This window comes from Caloenas nicobarica, chromosome 1 (genome assembly GCF_036013445.1).
Source record: "Caloenas nicobarica isolate bCalNic1 chromosome 1, bCalNic1.hap1, whole genome shotgun sequence".
Lineage (NCBI taxonomy): Eukaryota > Metazoa > Chordata > Aves > Columbiformes > Columbidae > Caloenas > Caloenas nicobarica.
In genome coordinates this window covers 22,492,155-22,514,503 of record NC_088245.1, presented here as the reverse complement: position 1 = coordinate 22,514,503, position 22,349 = coordinate 22,492,155, and the positions used below count along the sequence as shown (strand labels likewise).

The window sequence follows — 22,349 nt, the reverse complement described above, 5'->3', positions numbered from 1 at the left end:
CTCAAATGAGATGTTAAAGTCTTCTTGTAATTGCTTTTTGTAATTAATATAATTTTCTATGGATCATGGATATAGCTAAAGCTAACCCTGTATAGACCACATATTGTGCCAGTTGCATTAAGTTATCAGGATGACCTTATGTCATATTTTTCTAAGTTTCATCCCCAAAATGTTAATCTCTGTCAATAGTAATTATATGTTGCTTTACAGATTTCTAAAAATAAAATGTCTATTCCCTCATCTTTCAGGTTATAGGATTGCTAGACGTTTTTACACCTGCAACATCAATAGAAAATTTTAATGAAGTGTAAGTAAAATTTTAAAATTCTTCTGAATAATTAGTAAGCAAGTAAGTACCACTCTGGTTTTAAAAAATAAGAACGTACTTCTCTAATAGACTTGCAGCCACAGTTAGCTTTGTGTGAAAAACTCCAATAAATCTTTTTACAACTTTTCCACAAAAGAGGAGGCAGGAGGGTGGGCCTCATTTTTGTACTTTTTTGAATTATAATTAATAAGATTATAGGTATATGGTAAATGGTTTGCTGCATAAATGCCAGTAAACTTAAAACTTTTTCAATTCAATTATGTGTTAGCTGTATATTTTTTCACAGCTAGATAGGATAGTTCAGGAATGCAGGAGAGTATTCTGTTGGTTAACCAAGACAACCTAGGACTAACCTAGGACTAGGTGTATTTTGGTGTTACTCAAACAGAAGATTTATGCTGAGTTCCTCTTGGTTTACATTGTGTATAAGCACTTAGGTAAAAAAATTAGCAGAAAAAATAGTAATTAATATATTTCTGTGTCCGTGGAAATTAGTGGCCAAACCCCTTTGACTCTGGGGCAAAATTACACAAATGAGAACTGGTTATGATAGATTCATACTTTTGTCCCAGCACTATTTTTGGAAGACAGTTGATGTTTCTGCAAGATTTGTCCAAAAACCAGAACTTCCAGTGGGGGCAGGGAGGAAAGTTACACAAAACACCATTATTTCAACCAGTCCAGTGTTAATGTCTGTCATCAGATATTTTGGGGCCTTTCGGGTGCTGCAGTTTCGGTGCCTCAGGCTCCCACTATGATGTTGAGTGAGGGTTCCTGTTCATCTCAAAATACAACGTGTTCTCCTCTCAATGAACTGCTATAATGTGTCATGGAGAAAACGGAGATAAAAGCTTTCAATGTACCATAAGGATTTTTCTTTTTCATGATATTAAATCTCATAGCTGTGATTCCATTATTAAAGCTCATAGCTGATTTAAAAGACATAAACTGTGTGTTAGTAGGGAATGGAAAAGGCACCTACATGGGAATGTGTAGTTACTCTTCAGATGTGCTGCTTTTAGAAGGATTTACATTCCACCTTCTTAAATGAGGTGTGTTTCTTTGTTGTCTTCTCTCTCTTTTGTTTTCACAGGTATCTTGTGACAAATTTAATGGGTGCTGACCTAAATAACATTGTGAAGTGCCAGAAGTTAACGGATGACCATATACAGTTTCTCATCTATCAGTTACTTCGAGGTCTTAAGGTACTGGCAGAATCCAGGAGTTTGAGGGTCAGCAACCAAAATGTCGTAGTAATGACTGGTTCATTGCAGTGACAGTACTTTAACCCTTTTTTTTTTCTTTAAAATTTTTAAGAGCATGCAGATAGCAGCAATCATTTCAGAAATTATCAGTTCATTTTTCTAACCAGAAATAAAACCCCAAGCCTGCCAGTGCTTACATGTGCAATACATGTGAACACTCCCCTTGAACATTAACTTTAGATCAGTCTCTATTAAAGTTATTGAAGGAGAATCACTTGCTGTATAGTGTCTCAAGCACACACGTTCTGTAGCATACAGTGTGTGTTTTAGACACTTCACCCGTCATGAGAAGGTAGTGAAAAAACTTTTGAAGAGGTCAAATTGATAAAGAATGATATATCAAGTAACTCACATTTCTGCTTTGAAAGACATGAGCTAGTTTGAAAACTACAGCCTTTATTTTTATAGAGAGCATCACGTGAGTGAAGAGAACCAAGTTAGCTGAGTTCTTTGGGAAAGGTTTGGAAGTAGAAGTTTATCCTAACAATGTATGATGTTGCGTACAATCACCTAGGATTTATTGTGCCTGTAAAGTCATTCCTTTCTTTAATAGTATCAGTTAAAATTTGTACAATTAGAGAACACAGGTGATTAGCAATGAAATTGTAGCAAAATTTTCTTCCGAAATAATTAAAATGTGTATCATTTTGCTGACACTAAACATATAAGTGTCTACAAACAGGAGAAGATGTAGAAAATGCTTCCCATTACTAGGTGATAAGCATTTTCTCAGACCAGTGTTGATTTTTCTCAGGTACAAGCAAAAAGAAAAGAGAGAGATCAGCTGCTTTAGTAGGTGACTTAACAATAATTGATATTTTAGACATGGAAAAATAACTGTATGTTTGAAAGTAAGCCATGGTAAATACTGGCTCTGAAATACAGTTATTACTTTATTTTCAACAAGTCACCTGGTGCCTGAGACTAATTCTTATTCATGCATGTAAGTTCTGTCAGTTTATGTGCCGATTTTAGTGAATAAAAATTGCAGAACTGAGCACTTAATTTCTTTGTCCCATTTACTTAAGTTAATAGCTTAATTAGGAAGATGGATTCTGGAGTTAATTACCTAGTTTGCGGCTTTGAATATAAAACTATGTTCTGTCAGAGCTAAATAATAGTAGGAGTTGTGCTCTAAAGTGAATATTAATTTCAGAAATGCACTGAGGTGCATTTCTGGCTCTGTTTCGAAGGGAAGGGGTTGATGGTGGCTCAGCTCTTCTGGAATTGAAATCCTCATGTCTCATTAGTCAAAGAACACTTGATGGTATGTAACTCCTCCCTTACACCAATGCTGGAGTATTAGGATGTGTATTCACACACCTGAGTGAGCACTGGGCTGGCTGGTCGGTGTCTCAGCAGGATGAACCCAGGCTCCGCGCCCCGCGGGATCTGTCGCAGCAGGTGACACTTTGGCATGGAGCTGCCTGGTTCAGCGGGGTCCTGAGCTGGCTGGTGGCACCAGAGGATCCTGGCCTCAGCGGAGCAGGGACACAGCTTGCTCTGCCAGCAGTGGTGGATTGGTTTCCCCTCGGTTCAGCTGCTCACAGCTGTCGTGAGGAGCGCTCAGGGCTGGCCCAGCCCTTCTGCTACACAGTGTGAGGGTCTGGAACAAGGAGAGTGCCCTGCTGTTTTCTTTGGGTTTTCCCAGTTGATATACAGGTTTTGCGTGTAATCTCTGCTCATAAAAAAGAAGGTGAATTCACTTCTAGAGTATAGAAGAGAAGGTTTTAGAGGTCTTGCTCATCCTGGTCTGTAAGATCCTAGATAAACTTGCTGTTAATCCTAACAAGTGAACAGCAGGCAATTATGGAGTAAGCTTTTCTCAGTATTTGCGCTTTAATGTTTTATGTAAAACAGCAGAGACCCCACGTAGCCATTGAAAGACTGCTTCAGGTCCCTGCTTTGGAAGTGGACCTGAGGCAATGCTGTGACCCAGGTGGGTATCCTGGCCACTAACCTGTCCCAGGGTGCAAATACCCACATCCAGTGTTGACAGCATGGGAAGGGGATTTACACCAGCTAGGAGTCAGCCGTACAGCTCCCTAGGCCACTGGCTTCACCAAGACACTAGCCAGTCCACATGGACATCCAGATAAGACAGGAACGAATTCCAAATTGGTAAGAAACTTTGGACAGAAGAATCACTGCAAGTGCTATCTTTTATGCTAGAATCTAGTGTTCATGGTTACCTTTCTTGAACTATCCAGCTCTGGATAAGTCAAAACAAGGAGATGTTGAAGTGCGTCATACCTCTGTTTGATCTGAAAATGTAGTGTGACAAAGTCTTTTCTGTATATAAAACCATCCATCTCAGAAGCTAAGAGATAAGACAAGTGACTTACACTTTCTTTCATCTCTGACTTCAAATCTTACCTTTTTTTTTTTTTTTCCTTTTTGTTTCACAGTATATTCACTCAGCTGGAATCATCCACCGGGTGAGTTCACTCATCAGGATAATAAAACTGAATGGCATACGTCCCTCTGTGCATCCAGTGTGTTACCAAGATAGTTATAATATACTTTAAAAGGTTAAAATCATGCTGGACTAACTCTGTCTATTCTGCTACAGGACCTGAAGCCCAGCAATCTAGCGGTAAATGAAGACTGTGAATTGAGGGTAGGTATCATGCTGTTGTAATGAAGAATGTTGTAAAAGCTCTCAAGATGACAGTTTTCTGAGAAAACATGACCATTTTTATTTCTGATTCTATTGGTTTCCACTGTTTGCTACCATTGTTCCCCTGGCATAGAAAGCCCATTTTCATGAACATGTGTTTTCTCCCCAGTGTTAGTTTAGTATGAACACAAGGATATTTGTAAAACATTCATCCCTAGTTCCTCACAGATGGCACATAGGTTGATAATTTGGCCCATGAGTGAGTACTTAACTGAGTATATCTTGGAAGTTTGACCTGTGATATGTATTTGCATCTGCCATGTTTAGGTGAAGCCTTGTAACAACTTCCATTTTTATATCTACAGAATATACAAGCTAAATTCAATAATGATATGAAAAAAAAGATACCACCACTACCAGTTATGTCACCAGTTATACTCAGAAAAAAAATTCCCTGTAATCCCCACTTCTCAAATGCTATTTTAATGTACATGTCTATATAAATACATACCTTCGTGTGTCTGTGTGATACATAATAAGCATGAGACTCTGGAGAAGAGAAAGATGTATTGTAGCTTTCTAAGCCTTTAAGCCTAAGAATGAGAAGTTTAGCATTTCTCCATGACAGCCAGAAACATCTCTCTCCCTGAGAGACTCTGATGTAATCACTTTATTCCAGCTGTGAGGGATTTAAGAAAAGATTCCAAATACTACGAGATCAGCAAAAAAACCCAGTAGTGAATAAGAGCAGTGCAGTTAGGTTCTCGCACTAATCCACATCTGTGGTGAGAAACTGTAGTTCCTGTTTGGTTTAGCAACACTTGCAGATGCCCAGCAGGTTCCGTGATTATCCCTTTAATGTCTTCATGCATGTATGTTCAGCATCTGTGAAATTTTATGGGTCATCTGGGTCTGATCATGAACTCTAAAATGTGTGCTGTATTTTTGTAAGTAAAAGAGACTTTTAATCTTTTTTTCCTATTATTATGCACCTCCCTGCCTAGCATTTGTTACACTGCTCTTTGCTTTGTATACATTTATAGCTTTACTTCTTCTGATACCAAATTGTTTTCTAATACAACAAACTAGTGGATATTTCCAAGTATAAACAAAAAGGAATTAGAGGCAAAAAAAAGGAAAACGTGTGCGTGCACACATTTAATAGAAGGGATCAGCCATTAAAGAAAAATATTGCCGAAACAATTGCATTAGGGTTATAGTTTCAAGCCATTATTCATGCCATGTTTACTTCACGCTTTAATTTTTTCTTATTTAAGAAATAAATAATGCTTTTAAAGTATATTAGAAGTGAAGATGTTAATGTGTTATTTATATCTTAATATTTTTCTCTAGGCTCTTTTTATCTTTAAATTGGGTTATAACTGAAGAATTTTGAATTATACTCTTAAAATTTTCTTACTCCCAATGAAAAGGATTAGCCATCAGCTTAATAAATAATCCTGGATCTCGTCACAGGAGGTTGCCATTGATCTTAATTCACATTCTTGTTTGAAGAGATGCTAACTAGCTCAGATGACTGACTTAATGAATAGTGCTGAGGCTCAGATCGTACCCTTTTGCAACAGTCTCTCTTGGAGTTAGGAGGACCTTTTAGCTCCATAATTAGTGGGAAATAGACTAATTAAAAAAAAGAAAAAGCAATGAAATAAGCAGGAAAAAATTTAGTTGAAATAGCTTACCATCAATGTAAACTTAGCAAGGGAGAGCGTATGGAGGGGATCATTTTGCTATCAAGACCGTGAGTAGTATGTGTATCTAAACAGAGTTTCTTTGTTGTTTTGGTGGGGAGTTCTACCGAAAACAGATGGTATGTGATTTAAATCTACCTTGTTACACAGGATATATGCTTCTCTCCTAATGGCATCGGAATGATGCATGATTTGGGTAAATGCTACCTGTGTCCAACAGTGGTTAGGTGGCTGTGAGAGGGCAACAACATAAATTCTGTGGATTTGTGATCAGCTCGTGTGGTCTTTCAACATTTAAGTGGCCAGTGGCGTTTGCTGTTGGCATTTTACACAAACGTTCCCACTTGGTAATGTTTCATTTTTAGAGCAGTAGTGCTCTATAGGCTCATGGCAGTGGCAGCATCTTGATGCAGCCCCGTAGGCCATAGGGCCACAGGAGGGAGAGCAGAGGAACTCGTCCACAGTATCGGGTGTTGAGGGACTTGGGCTACTGGAGAAATGCAGAAATAAGTAATGGGGAAAAATCAGTACCTGTAACGATTTGAAAAGGAATTTTTTATTAATTCTTTTTTACTCTGTAGATTTTAGACTTTGGCTTAGCTCGACAAACTGATGATGAAATGACTGGATATGTTGCAACAAGATGGTACAGAGCTCCAGAAATTATGTTAAACTGGATGCACTACAATCAAACAGGTAAACTGTGAAGGCTTGCATTTTGCTACAGCTGGATATAATGATAGTTTTAAATGAAGTGGCAACTCTGTTTGAGGATCTCTTTGATTCATCGTACACATTTCTCTCCCCGTTTTTTGGCAGTTGACATCTGGTCGGTTGGATGCATCATGGCAGAGCTATTGAAAGGGAAGGCTCTGTTTCCAGGAGATGATTGTATCCTTAACATAAAACACAAAATGTATAAAATACTCTGTAATTCTTCCTTTTTTTTCTAATGACTTAGGTGTGTCTACGGAAATGTTTTTGAGGTAATAAATTTCTAAAACAGTAAACAATTATTGCTAATCTTTCAGTTTAGTGTATATGACAGCTGAATATGAGACCCACTGGTAGGAATAAAAACAGTAACAGATGTTCCTAAACAACGATAAGTTACATTTACTCTTTGTTGTGTATCAGTATTTAAATAATAACCTAGTTACAACAGAGCAGATTTCTTCCATGTGTGCATCTTACCGAAATAACGTGTTAAAACTGAAGCTGAGTAAAGGCAGTATTTTTTGATCAGCTAATATAATTTTTAAAAATAGAACTGCTTTTAGGATGAAAGTTCCTAAAATAGAAACAAATTACGTTTTAGATAATAAGTGAATTAATAGGCAAATTGCCTCCTGTTATAAAAAAGCCAGCAGTTCTAGAAATGCCACAGAAGCATTTTCTTAAGCGCTGTGCTGTGGTCCCTGCTGGAGCGTCAGGGATTTCCATTGGCGTTTCCTGCACTGGCAGGAGACAAAAAAAGAGCCATAAAATAATAAAAGAAAACTGAAGAAAAACAGATAACAAGGAATGAGGAAATAACTACATCAGAGCAGGAAAGCTTTTAAAATAAGAAACAAAGGCACGTTCTTCTGTACCAAATGTTCGACATTTCTCACTGCTTTGAAACCCCTCAAAAAGCAAGGTTTCTGCTAAAACTAAGGTGTTGCCAGGCGCAAAACATGACACTAGAATTGCCTGCAAAAGAGAGCTGAGTGACCAGGTCTCTCCATTGGCCTTTCTGTTGTGCTTAGCATCATTAGTCTCTATTGTAGCCACAGGCGTTGTCCAGATGTTTATCATCTGGATGGTGACTGCTTCAGACTGTTTGATTACATGATATGTGGTATTTGGAAAAATCAATACATATAGTTTTCAAGAAATAAGATATTTCTTGCTGTTGTATTGTCTACAATTATGTGATTACATCAGTTTGAATAAAGCTGTAAAATAACCTTGAGTCTCTGAAGGATAGGTAATATACTTTACAGGGCATATATGACAATGAAAAATGAACATTTAAAAATTTTTAGTCTTGAGAGTGATATAAACAGATTTTTAAAGCTACCAAATGAGAATTTTCCACTTACTAGGCCTCAGGTTAGTAATCTAGCCCTATGTGCTATAATAGGCAGCTCTTCCAAAATCCTACAGATCACTGAAATGTATATGCGCTATTAAAAGTAAGCTTCAGAAAAATATGTTAAATGGGGAACTGGGACAGGGAAGCTATATTTTGCATGCACCTTTCTCTCATACAAGCACACCTGACAGAGATTCCTATAGTACAAACAGAGAACTTGATACTCCAGGACTAGGCTTCAGCAGGTATGAATTGGTGTCCTTCCGTGGACTATGATGGAATTGTCTTGCTGAATAGTTTTAAACATCTTAACGATCTGCATGAAAGCTCATTAATTGTTTAAACCCAGAAGGACCGTGTGCTGTTTTTATTTCCCTGAAATAATGCAGATATCGATCAACTGAAGAGAATAATGGAAGTTGTGGGCACACCCAGCCCTGAACTTCTGAAGAAGATATCATCAGAACACGTGAGTTCACAGCTTTATTTGGTTAACTGACATTCTGTCTCTTTTCTAATTGGCATCATATGTCACTGGTTGTGTTACACAGATACTCTGATTTTTTGTTTTGTTTTGTTTTGTTTTGTTGGTAGACTGGCATGATTTAAAAATATATTCTTTTTAGAGATATCCAAATGTCTTGACTGTCAGCTGGATTATTTTTTATACTTGTTCTCATGTACTCAGTTTTTGAAAGGAGTTTTGCACTTTGTTCGCGTGATCTTTTATTTTACTGCTATACTGAAAATAAAAAAATTCCAAGTTCCAGTCAGCTCAGAGCATTATATTTTTATTATTGAATCTGATGTCTCTTTAACTTCTATGCTTTCTGTTGTTGTAAGGGATCTAAACAGAGATATCAGAATCAAATAATGTGTGTTCTGCATAAATGCTCTTATTTGGATCCCTAATTTGAAATTCATATTTATTCATCTTTTTGAATTCTTGTGTGAGGCTCACTTTCATTATAATATCTGTAGTTAAAGGTGTGATTTTCAACTCTCCGTATGACTTCTTTAAGATAGTAATCTAGTACATTAACAATTCCCACTTTGTTGCTCTGCTAAAGCTACACTTAAAGGATTCACTTCAAGCAATAACCATGGATATCCAGCTGAGGAATGAGATGTGGTGTTGATTGATAAAGGCAGGTGATGGGCACAATGTAAAAATTCAGATAAACAACAGCACACAGAAACCTCCTGAGCTGAAGCTCTTTTCTTAAACGTTTTCTATATAGACCTCAGTCTAATACTAATGGCTAATTTTTCAGCTCATGTGTGTATATTGATGGGTTTTCTTTGAATTTAATACACCAGTGGGTTAAGTAAGCAGGAACAGTAGGAGAGCCAGAGCAACGCTGTACTTCTGGAAGGTCCCAGCATAAGGAAACCTCATCAGTGCAGGTCAACGCGCAGCCCCAGAGGTTGTGGGTACCAGCACCCAGGGATGGCCACGGCAGGAGGAGGATCCATCCTTGTGCCAAGGCTTGGATCCATCAGCATATCTTGGACTGTGCTGTCCTAAGCCTAAGCCCTTGTATAGCCTTGATGTGTTATTGAGATCCTACGGCTTTTGCAGTAACGCATTTGCAGTAGTGTATACAAATGTCTGGCTTGCCCACAAGTAGTCAGTTTGCGAGCTTTTTGATTATGAGATTAAGCACCTTAAATGTTTACTGGAGATAGTATCTGCTTTTGTCTTTAATTTTGTAGTGTTTCAGAGCATACCTCAGTGAGCTACCAAGATCCCTAAACTGTTTTACTGAGGCTAATTATACCTTTAGAGCATAGAGAGAACACAAAAACCAAGTTAATGAATGGGAGTGTTGCGAGGTCACCTCTGGGCTGCTGTTGCCTGGTTGGAGGAGCAACCTGGAGGTACTTGCTTCTTACAAGGGAGTATCTATTCCATTCTGTCGTTCTAGTTCTTCTTTACCTTGTAGTTTGGCCTATTGTTTAGATATTTCTTAATGCAACTTGCAGTCCTGGACAATTTTTTCCATCCTCTTAACAGCAAGATCAGAGGCTCTCTGAAATGCCAAGCCTATTCTCAGTTATAAATGGAGGATTAAGGAACTGGAAATTAAAAGATCAACCTCATGAGATATTCCAGAACAAGTTACTGAGCTGATTTGTCAATCTTTCAAAGTGATATAGGTTTAAATATTGATTGCATTTCATTATTTCCAGGATAATTTAAATGTCTAGATTCTATTGGTTGGGTTTCTGTGATGAATATATAAGCAGAGGGGATGAGTTGGTAGGTGTACTTTGATAGGTCTGTGGTGTTTTCAAAGGATATCTGGACAAGGTTGGAGATAATTCTGAGGGTATCTTGTTCAGTCACGTTTGGATTAGTGATGTTAATTGATGTCCATTCAGGAACAAATAATCCACAAATCCACAGATGTTTGTCGTAAGATAAATTTACATCTGGTTTCTACCCTAGTCCGTATCTTCCATGCAAGAACAAGTGACAGCTCTCTTTCGCTCTGCTGTTCATACTTATGTATAAACTAATGCCCTGGAAGAATTAACTCTGATGGGAGCTGCACACCCTGACCATCTAGCAAGTGTTTGCTGCCTTTGTGAACTTGAGGGGCATAAAATAGGTGGAGCAAAGCCTGTGTTTGACTAGTCTTTAAACATCGTTCTCTTCATGGCTGGCTACAGCTGCTAAGAAAAATAATAATCCTCTTAGAAAGCTTTGCTGTCAGCCCCCATAATAAAGAGGGAAAATGCTAATGCAGTTTTAACAGATTGGGAACATAACACGTGAAGGTTTGCTTCTCTTAGTAAGACTCTGAAATGTGTCATTAATGGTAGTCTAGAATTATGTTAGAATATGCTTACATCTTATAAAAAGAAAAAAAATAGATTTGCCTCATTAAATTAGAACACAGTTTGAAAAGAGACTGCTTTGTAATGATTTAAAATATCTTTATATCAGTTCATTGTAGCTGCAGAAATTAAGATGACGGCAAAGAGAACTGTGTAGAGAACAGGACCTGTTTCCCAAATGTGGCTGCAGGATTGCACAGATGATTTGTCAGAGCATTTTATAATCACTTCATGATGCACCGAGGTGGTCAATCCTGCAGATAGTTCCACAGTTCTCAGTGCCATATCTCACGTGAAGCCATGGAGCTGCCCAGTGTGAACAACTTTGTTTCCTGTGCTGTCTTCAGCAGGCATAGTTGCATAGCTGGCCTCCTGCAGGTAGTCTCCTTCTAACAGGATTGCCGAGAGTGCGGGGAGATGTCCCTGTAACGCAAGCGTGTTTTAGAAGGATCAAGCTTTGTTCAAAGACCAGCTGAGTTTTCTATGGATTTGGGGACAGCCATTTGCCTCTTATTTACCTGTTCCATTTCAGAACTCTCTGTTCTGTCCAACTCCAGCCCTTAGGGCCAGCATTCAACCTCTTCTCTTGCTAACAAATGTTCACCTGTCTACCTCAGCCCAGAAATTCATGGCTTGCCTGATGTCAGACTCCATGCTGACATTGTAGGTCCAGTACGAGGGCAGCCCTTTCCTACCTGAGTTCAGATGAGTCTTTCACAGCTGTGGTGACAAGCCAAGCTATAAATTCTGTTAAACATTTGAAGATCTGTGCCATGCGAGTATCAGGATTTGTTCTTTGGTTAGTGAAGCTACTGTTTGGCAGAAGAGAGGAGGGAAGGACACAGATTGGATGATAGCACTTTGCTGAGGGTAACTGCAAGATTATTTAGGTTGCGATTTCTGGCTGAATGTTACCTGCTCATGTTCCCTGGGGATATATTGCAATGAACCAGTAAGCGTAGCTGAAAACTGTGTGCTGACACATAACCCTTAGAGGAAAATATACCTGTTTAAAACTCTCTTGCTTATTGTGCAATATACAGGAGTGACTTTAAAACAAAGTCATACGTTATGGCTTTATGTAAATAAGGTTTCCCATGTATAAAAAACATAACAAATATTACATCTGTTTTTTTTAGAGTTGATATGGTTACCATTGGGCAAAATTTAACCTCTGTGCATGTGGTATGTATATTGATTTATTCCTAGGCGAGAAAATACATTGAATCTCTTCCACATATGCCTCAACAGGATTTGAAAGCAGTATTCCGTGGTGCAAACCCACTAGGTAAGAAAGGCAGACGGATATAGTTTATATCTTTCTCTAACACAGGAACTCAAGCCTTCCTTTGCTATATGATCCCATATAATAATGATCGGACCAGTGAGAAAAGCATTGCTTAAGCCTTCATCCCGAGCCTGCTTTCTCTTCATGAAGCCTGCGTTTTTTGTTTCTGGTGGAGATTATGGGAACCTCCTAAAGGAAAACATTTTGTGGATAAAAAGCAAAAGCCAGCTATATATAGCAGGAATAAGTAAAAATGTCATGGGGTCTAGACTAGAGACATCACTTCTGGCTGAGGAAGGCCATGGGCTGTAAATTGCTGGTGAGCAGAAGAATGTGCCAGGAAGTGAAGCTGTTAGAATGACCCTTTTGAGTACTGTTTCCTAGAAATGTATTAGCCATTGTTGGACACCGGATACTGGGCTAGACAGACCTTTAGTCTGATCCTGCACAATTGTTTTTATGTCTAACCAATTGGTTCTGCCTGCGCAAAAGAGATGTTTCTGTGAACTGTTTCTTGTGACATGGCAAAGGAGACATTTGAGTCACAGGAGTCGTCTTGCTACAGTGCCTGGTCAGTTCCATTGAGTGCACATTAAAACACTGAAGACAGGGAAGTATTATGAGTTAAAATGTTTTGAATTCTTTCTGTGTTAAAAGACTGGTTTAGTTTTACAAATACAAGTAGCTGTGAACTCTTTATAAAGAAAAAAAAGGATTTATTTGCATGAGGTACATGACAGCATACTACATATTAATATCATAAAGGCAAATTAATCACAATGCCTATATGAAAGCACTGAAAATAATTTTATCTCATAATTTAAATAGTTATGATAAACTTTCCATTTAAAACTAATTTCAGCCCTACAGATCTTTCTTTTTTCTAATATTTTGCAACTGTTGACTTCAAACATATTTTCTTTATGCTGGGACCTGTAAAGTTGCTTTGCAGTTTTCATCTGATTATTTCATTGGTGCAACTAATTAAAAGTGTAATCTCACATTCCCAGTTTTAAATTACTTAAAGTAATTTAAGTTAAGCACATGATGCACAAGACAGGATATTTAACTTTTAAGCACACAGAGGTCTTTTCAGAATGAAGGCATCGGATGTCAGTAAAGGTGAATCTGATATCAAATAGACTCTAAGGGACCTGTGTGCACACTGCAGGCAAACCAGAAGCTTCCTTCAGCTCTGAACATTTTACTGACAGTATAAAATCTTCAACACTTGTTTGGTATATTGCCTAAATTTTGTAGGTTTGCCAATAACATTAACTGTGTTTATGGTGAGTGAGAATAGATTGTGTGTAAACAGTTGTGTTCTCTTTTACTTCTAGACAGTCTCTTCTGGCGTTGAACCGTGTTTCTCTTTTTCTCTTAGCCGTAGATCTTCTTGAGAAGATGCTTATACTAGACAGCGATAAAAGAATTACTGCCTCAGAAGCACTTGCACATCCATATTTTGTACAGTATCATGACCCAGACGATGAACCTGAAGCCGAGCTGTATGACGAGTCAATAGAGAATAAGGAGCGAACCATAGATGAATGGAAAGGTAACAGAATTACATGTGGTAGTTAATACACGCAGCAGGACAAAACCTTACTTAAGTGACAGTTTTCCTCTGTTTCTAACCAGAGCAATTTGAATGCTTAAGCCTCGGGGAAACAAGGTAAGTCCACGTGTATGCAGTGTGGGAGAGGAGGTGTGGAAAAGGTTGTGTTTCCTCTCTGGATTTTGCCCCCTTCCCTCATTCTATCATCTCCTCACTACATTCCCTGTAGCGGGTTTGCTCTTAACTAAAAGGTGATGTGAGTTAGCAGGTAACCACGCATTCTGTCTTAGTTTTAGTTTTCTAGGTCAGATTCTCAGCTAAAGTAGCTGTCCTAGGGTAAGTGACACTATTTGAGATTCTGATCTAGCTTTGTTCAGCACCGAAAATGAAAGTTTGCTACACAAATGTGTATTTGGCTAATCGTTTTTCATGTAGCGAAGTAATTGGGATAAACCATGCTGTTGATCCTGTTTGAGATGAGAGTTAATGATTTTACTTTGGAGTGACACCCCAAAACCCATTCTTGAGAAATATTGCAACAACCTTTTTTTATTAGTTAATTCCATGCTTGCATCATGATCCTATTGCACTACAGTATCACAGAAGAAACATGGCTAAACGTTTAGGTTGCAAGTGTACTGAAAAGTACAGTTTAATTTCATCATTGTCTAATGAGGACATGTTCTGCTAAAAATTCCTTACTAGGCATTTTAAATTGAGATTAATGTTCCAGAAAACTAATTGTTCCTGTTTATCAAGAAAGTCCTTTCCTTGGCTTAAGATCAAATATGTATTCTAAAAATAAATGTTCTTCTGTTTCTATTTGTATACTCTCTAACTTTTACTCCAGAAAGGTTTGATTAAAAAAATCAGCATAGTAGGTTTATGATGAAAAATACTGACCTCTCATGTCTTACCCTTGTAAGGGTAATGTACCCATGACCCTCTCATGCCCTTCCACTTGTGCCATGTTTTATCCTGGGCATTGTGGGGGAGACAAGCAGTCTGACTACAGCAAATACATCTTGAAGAAAAATAGGACTGGGGACATGGGTCTCTCTACAATAAAGCAACCTCCTAGAGCCCTGGAAAGGGTTTTCTAGAAGCCTAATGTATCTGTAAGAACAAGAAGGGTTGACTGGTATCACTTATTCCTTACACATGCTCTCCTCCACAAAACCTGGCAGCAGGCAGCACCACCCGTACTCCTCGTTTATTGAGAGGCATGTTCAATTTGCTGCTGTACTTACCAGTGGGCAATTTATTTTCTGCTACTTTTTCAGTTGACTGAGTCTTTAACAGGAAAGTTGAACAATTTCCGAGTCGCGAAGCTGATTTCTGTTTGTGATGAAACTCCGTTGAAATTATTTCAGGAGCAATCTTAGCTTAACACTTTCTGAACTGAGATGAGGACACGGAGGTGAATTCTCTAGGAAGGACAGTATCACATTTTTCTACATCACTGTCCTTGCTGGAACTGCAGGTCAAATTCCTTCTTTATACAGGGGGAGGCGGCGGGGGGGGAAAGGCCTGAGACAAAAATCTCAAAACTGTCACAGGACATGCAGCTATTCCTCCTGGCCGTATTTTTGTTTTGGTGAGTCTACTTTTCAAGGCTAGTATGTGTCACTTTTGAGCAAGATGACGTGGTCACCATTTGCATAAAATTTTTGTATTATTGATGAAATATTGACCTGGTTTCTCAAGGTATCAGTGGCATATTTCCCCTCTTTTTCTGTTCAAATTAAAAATCAGTGGTGCTTGGTCCTAAGAGAGACAGACTGAGCACCAAATTAAACTGAGATTTCAGACACTTTGTCTTACACATTATGCACTTAAGACTTTTGTTGGCCTCCATTGTGCACTGGGAGGCTTGGTGCCCAAGCTCACAGATTTCTTTCTGGCATGTTTAATCAGTTAGAAAATATTTCAAAATTTTAGAGGCCAAGAGTATGCTATTCAGAGTTGAATGCTATGTGCTGTCTCTCATTAGCTGCTGCTCCAGTTGCACATACCTCATACGCTCTCAGCTGAGTAGGTGGCATGAGAATTGGGTGAGGAGCTTCATAACCATACAATGCACAGCCAGCGGGAATCATTTCTAATAGTCCCAGGCATCCAATTTCGTCCGAGTTCAGTCGGGACCGCTCTAGCTCCTACCTGTGCTCTGGCCTGTGGCTACTTAATAGTTGCAGATCAATCACTGAGTCACCTAACGAATCGCTCTGCCTCAGGGGTTCTGCACGCGGAATTTCTTCCAGGGAAATCCTTCACTGGGGCTGGCGCTCTGGTCACTGAACAACATGCTACAGCATAAAACAACCAAAGTGTATGCAAGATTCAGCCCAAAGATTTTTACATACTTTTTAGAGGAGTGCGAGGTCTGCTTGTGAGTGTAGCAGCTGTCTCAGACAGATCTATTTAATAAACAAGCTAATAGGCACAAGTTGGATATGATTTCAACATCTGTTTGGAAAACAGATCCTGAAGTAATGCATTGTTAGCCATATATTTATGTGTGAACAGGATTTGGTCCTTAAAATACAATATCTATCTTGAGAAAATACATAGGAGGTAGCCATGGACATCATAGTCCATTACTGTGGAAGGCACAAAATGGGACATGACTGTCAGCAAGAAAAGATAAAGGGCTATTCCTAAAGCAGGGTAAAATAGCAAGGAATCCATGTTCCTAGTTAAGCCTTTCTTGATGAAAATAGAAGTGTTACGTGCTGCTGAGACAAAAGAACATTTTTTTCAGAGTACCTTAAAATTAAGTTTACAATAAAATATATATATTAAAAAAAACCTAGATCCCAAGGCACTCACACAGAATTGCAAGTGATTTATGTTGAAAGCAATCGACTGAGAGATGATAAAGAACAATCTGCAGTTACAAGTGTACATTTTAAAACCTGTTTGTGCTTTTAAAAATTCCATTTTCCATTACATTTTGTCTTTTATTATGTCATTTTGGCAGGACATCTGACAGCGTAATTGATGTTTCCATTTCAGGACCTGTGTTTTAGTAATTAGCTGAAGGGGATGGACATATCGTACAATAACAGTATTTGTGAGTCTTAATTTGTAATCTGAGGTTAACAGAAGGATTCCTGGTGAATTCAGTCTATTTTTCGATCTGGACTCTGAAGAGGCTGGAAATATAAACTACAAGTCACATGCATCCATAGACCTGTTTTTGTCTGGAATGCTTTTCTTTTGAACAGAATATCACTTATTCTCTCTCCGTTACACTCTCTCTACAGAACTTACCTATGAAGAAGTGATCAGCTTTAAACCCCCCGACTTGAAAATGGATAGCCTGGAGATAGAACAGTGAACACGGGCAGCTCTGTCTTGCCTTGCTGCACTATGAAGACTGTTAAAATATAACCATACAATTTAACCTGTGGTCAGATGTAGATTTTACTATCCAAAGATGCTGGAGATGTGGAAGAGCAGATGCGTTATACAGAAGCCAGATGTTGTCTGTTTGTGGTGGGGGTTTTTTTGCCTTGTAATATGAATGTATTCCCAATTCACAAAGGGTGATGAACTGCTTCATTCTGACAAAATTATGCACTGAGTTCTGTTGCGCTGTGTGTTCTGCATGTTTCATTTTATCAGTTGTATTGCCAAAATAAAGATGTCTTTTTAAATTAATTTAAAAATTGTACATTTAAAGCATGAATGTGTACAAACATAAACATAGAAGTCCATACAAGCAATCCATTTCTTTCCTGGCATTTTATCTGTCCATTTTCATATTATTTATAGCTAGTGCCTTTATGAAGAGAGGGCGTGGTAGTGAGATAGACAGAATATGCATATGTAGTCATATCTGTGGTAGTCTTACAAATTTACTGGATGTCTCTCAAGCGATCTTAACATCAGTTAAAAGTCAGTAAAAATAAATCTTTGTCTTCTGTTGCCATTTAAGCGTCTGTTCTCATTATTTTTCCTGTGTATATTTTTTTCAATCTGCACAGTGCCAGCTTGTGAGACCATTTTAATTCCCGATGGTTCTCCTGACCGCTCCATCAGCCGCGTGCTGGTGAATTTGCCCTGAAGGCACCGTGGCAGATTTCTGCAGCCTCCCACAAGCTTCAGCAAACACAGTGACTGATGACAGTGCAAGAGTGTTCAGTTCAGTTTACAGCCTTGAATTCAATATTCCGTATTGTCTTATCTTCCTTCACATAATCCTTGTGAAAATAATCTGATAAGGTGTCATTGGAAGACAAGACAAAACAAGAAGAGTTAAGTATTTGTTTGTGAATAAAGGCTTTCCAGCTCTGAAAAGCTGGAAAATTAAGTAATAAATTGCAGGATACAGTGGATATCCAAATGTCTTAAAGAATTACATTTATCTCCTTTCACCACTGAAGGCATAATACTGAAACAGGAATATCGTTTGGTATGAGGCCCCTTGTTGTGTACTGGCTGTGTCTTTCTACGTACTTGTGGTTCACAGTTGTTCATTGTTCATTTTTGTGTCTCGTTCTCGCTCTGTTGAAGTCTCATTTTGGAGGTGGCTTTTTATATTATTTAGGTTTTCTGCAACTTTTGTCATTAGGATTCAATTGTACAGCTATTACATGAGGTAATGAATTCTGCATTTATCTACCTTCCTCTGTATCTTTTCTATGTAAAAAGAGAAGCTTTTTCTTAATAAACAGATTTAGAAAAATGAAGTCCAAGAACTTTGATTTTTCGGAGATACTTGATACAGTATTTCATGTCTCCTTTGAGAAACAGAAATAAGCATTCCATCTAGAAAATGTGCTCCTGGTTTGTGGGCTGTTGCTGATGATATTGGCCAGTTATCTGATACTTGCATCCAGTAGAATTCGGCCATTTGTATTCAGCTTTCTACAAGGTATATTAATCTGAAAGTAAATGCTTGTATGGTTTTCCTGCAAGTCCTCTGAATAATTGTCTGGCCATCCTTACTCTGGCTTCCTATGAAGCGAGGTGAGGCCTGTCATGGTCATGCAATGACTGAATTTCACGCTGACTATAATAGGTGAAAAAGTTGTAAATCTTTAAATGGTTTGTCTGACTACCTAAGGAAAATAATCACTTATTCATGTCTGAAACACATGTTTTTCATTTGTTTGTTTACCAGTTAACAGAAAAGTAGCCCAGTGCTTTATTTTCTCTGAAATCTGATAATGAGCTTGGCTAGCCTGTTCTGCAGCTCTCTTCCAGCCGGAATGGCAGGGATGAAATAAAGACATTTCACAAGAACCTTCTGTATCCAACAACAATTAATTTAGTGTGGCATTTGTCCCATCATTTGTTTAATCTGGTTTCCTGGCTATGAGAGTGGCCATCGCCAAACGTTTCAAAGGATGTGTAAAACTCTGTGGTAGGCAAAGATCAGACCGTCTGCTCTTGCTGTAGCTTTGATACTTGAGGTAGAAAGACAAAGTTTTATATCACTTACAAAACAAATGCTCTTGCTGTAGCTTTGATACTTGAGGTAGAAAGATGAAGTTTTATATCACTTACAAAATTTGTTCTTCTGGCAACTTTGAATCTTCTTTAACTGGAGAGTTACATACAAAGATGTATTTTTTTCTAGGAGATAAATTATGTAGGAAGAATCCAGTCATAGCCACATTTAAACTAATCAAAAGTGACAGTAATGGGTCACAAGAGCTCAGCTATTTTTAATGAATCATAGAATGATTTGGGTTGGAAGGGACCTTAAAGACGTCTAATCCAACACCCCTGCCGTGAGCAGGGACACCTTCCACTAGACCAGGTTGCTCAAAGCCCCATCCAGCCTGGCCTTGAACACTTCCAGGGATGGGGCATCCACAGCTTGTCTGGGCAGCCTATTCCAGTGCCTCACCACCCTCATGGTAAAGAATTTCTTCCTTCTATCCAATCTAAATCTACCCTCTTTCAGTTTAAAGCCATTACTCCTTGTCCTGTCACTACATGCCTTCGCAAAAAGTTCTTCTCCAGCTTTCTTGTAGGTACTGGATGGCTGCTATAAGGTCTCCCTGAAGCTTTCTCCAGGCTGAACAATCCCAACTGTCTCAGTCTGTCTTCATAGGAGTGGTGCTCCAGCCCTATGATCATCTTTGTAGCCTCCTCTGGACTCGCTCCAACAGGTCAATGTCCTTCTTATGTCAAAACTCGTAAATCATCTCATTTTAATGTCAAGGAAAACAGTAGGGAGAGAGACATGCTTTTCCTAGATTTGCAAAATAAAGGTGATTTCCTAGAGCTCAAATGCCACTAATTCACGTATTTTTCTAGAACAGGTAACTGACTCCCTTGTGGTAAGCCAACGTGGGACTGCAATGTGGTAAATTTATCAGTTTACAACAGCAGGACAGGGTAATTGGAAAGCCGGTACCCCACTGGGACAGAAAGGTGGAAGGCTTAGCACTAATCATGCTTATCGTTTAAGCACAGATGGAAAAAAACATTTGTTAACCAACACAATCAGGCAAGGAGGTAAACATCTAGGAGTGAGAGCTTCGTAATGCTCAGTGAACCTCTAGGACAGACCACTTAAAACCACATAGAATAAATAAATATAAAAGCAAAGATTTTATTTTATAAAAATTTATTTGCTAAAAATGTCTTTAATGAAGGCATTGTTTACATTGTCCAAATTTTATTTGCAAAATTAGTAGTGGAGCCTGCTTAAACTGTGGGCTTTTAATCTCCTGACATGACTACACAATTACAACCCTGCTTTTGTAGATCCTTGATGCATTGCATGTATGTTTGATGACAGTGTCATAGGTTTTAGTCCATGCTGAATGAGGGTGCTCATCATCCCTGACCACCTGTGGACCACAGAAGGGATGCTCAGAGGAGCACAGCTGGGTGATGCTCGCAGAGGAGGCGGCTCAGGCTTCCACTGGGAGAGGACACAACTCTTCAAGGGCTTAATTACTGTCATTGTTAACAATTTACTTCCAATCTGAGTTTACCTAATTTCAGCTCTCAGTCATGAGAGCTTGTTATCCCTCCACCTACTGAACTGAAATCATTTCTAGTATTTATTGTCTCACTCTAATCAGTGTTAAGTGCAACCCCAAGTCTAGTAATTTTATCATTGGAAGCAAAAGGTCTTGAAAAAGGACAAAAAAGTCTTTTATATACATCTCAATCTTTTGATGTGCATAGGTATACACTACATTTCTTTTAAAATCTGCATCTTCATTTTTTAAGCTCTCTACCTCATCAGCACTGAAGCCCAGCAGCAGGGAATTGATATCACAGAATCACAGCCAAAGCAGAAATAAGACTAAACAAATCTCTAATTTACAAGTGTGCTAATGAAAAGAAAAACTGAGGATGGTTTAGAGGAAAAGTACAGTGTTAGAGGGCATCACTCACCATAACACACAGTAATTCCCTCCTCCCGGAACATACAAAGTGGCTACAGAAGTATGAAACAGCAGGGTTACTAATAACTTTGGGAATTTATGCAAAGGGGGATGTGAGGAACAGGAAGGTAATCAACCCTGATAAATGAAAAAATATATCATGCACCTGTAGGTCAAGAGCCATTAATTAGCATTGTTGCAGAATTCCCATTAGTGCTCTTGGCGCATTTTTGATGTGGTGGAAAAGACGAAAGCAAGAGGGAAGGGGGGTCAGGAGGTTGCAGGACCCAACACAGTGAGCTCACCCTGGGGACAGAAGGGGAACAAACCCTTCAAGGACAAAATGCTGGCAGCAGAAGCACCTTTGACAGAGTGGGGAGCACTCAATACAAAAGCCACTTCCTTCCTTTCTTCCCATCACGTGTGCTCCTGGATCATAACAAGAAAACAGACCTCCTTGTTCCTGACTCATAGGACCTGGTCAACGGTGAATCTGTTAAAAAAACATTGTATTTAGCTGCAGGCACAAATTACTGAAGTATCCTTTGCTGCATCTGTAAATTGCTGCTTGGTCCAAGAATCTCTGATGGATGAGCAGTGGTAAAGACTTAGCTCTTGCTAAAAGAGACTTGCACTGGAAGTTGGGTAAATTCTGCCCTTTGGTAGCAACAGAAAGGAGTTCGGCCTCGGCAAGATCAGTCTCCTGAGGAAGGAACTACTAGTAACACCTCTCTTTGCTTTAAAAGCAGCTTCTTGTTTTTCTAACACGTGAATTGTGCTGCTAGCATTTACAGATGTAGCACAACTCTCTAAAGCTGGTCCTTAGAAAATCATCACACTGGCACATGTGAGAGTACCAAGTGTCATTAATTTATGAGTCTAGGCAAAAAGCATAAGGCTTTTCATGGAACTACTACCAAGAGACTCAGAAAGCTGCATTAGTGCAGCTGCCGCTGACCTTCTTTCTGCTGCAAGATAAAATATTGAACTGATATGCCTAAAAAGGTCTAAGTTTTCACTACAAGCAGGGAATATATAGTGAATTTCCTATGCGAACACTGATCTTACAACCAATCTGACACTAAATCCATTAGACGGGAAATTTTTACATAATGAGTGAAACTGTCCAATTAGGATTCAACCCTGCATGCATACAAATGCTTCATTTTGCACTCACATAGTCCCCCAGCTTCAATTATTGTCCCAAATTAAGATGCGTACTGTAGTACTGAGGTTTTAGCTAGTCCTTTTAGGTTCCAATTTGATCACAAGTAATACTGAATGCAATAGAAATAGTGAATC

The 22,349-nt window shown here is 38.7% G+C and overlaps 1 protein-coding gene across 2 annotated transcripts in view; it reads left to right on the top strand.

Moving 5' to 3' along the window:
* MAPK11 (mitogen-activated protein kinase 11) overlaps nucleotides 1–17,330 on the top strand; it is a 32,981-nt gene extending 15,651 nt beyond the window's left edge. The window contains exons 3-12 of one of the 2 annotated variants that reach the window (XM_065626682.1): nucleotides 249–307; nucleotides 1,422–1,533; nucleotides 4,002–4,031; nucleotides 4,166–4,213; nucleotides 6,504–6,618; nucleotides 6,742–6,813; nucleotides 8,389–8,468; nucleotides 12,053–12,131; nucleotides 13,516–13,689; nucleotides 16,956–17,330. In XM_065626682.1, coding sequence (XP_065482754.1) covers nucleotides 249–307; nucleotides 1,422–1,533; nucleotides 4,002–4,031; nucleotides 4,166–4,213; nucleotides 6,504–6,618; nucleotides 6,742–6,813; nucleotides 8,389–8,468; nucleotides 12,053–12,131; nucleotides 13,516–13,689; nucleotides 16,956–17,029 — 843 coding nt within the window. In that variant the 3' untranslated portion in view covers nucleotides 17,030–17,330. The remainder of the gene's footprint in view (nucleotides 1–248; nucleotides 308–1,421; nucleotides 1,534–4,001; nucleotides 4,032–4,165; nucleotides 4,214–6,503; nucleotides 6,619–6,741; nucleotides 6,814–8,388; nucleotides 8,469–12,052; nucleotides 12,132–13,515; nucleotides 13,690–16,955) is intronic. The other variant, XM_065626689.1, reaches the window with a different exon arrangement.
* The last annotated feature ends 5,019 nt before the right edge of the window (nucleotides 17,331–22,349 follow it).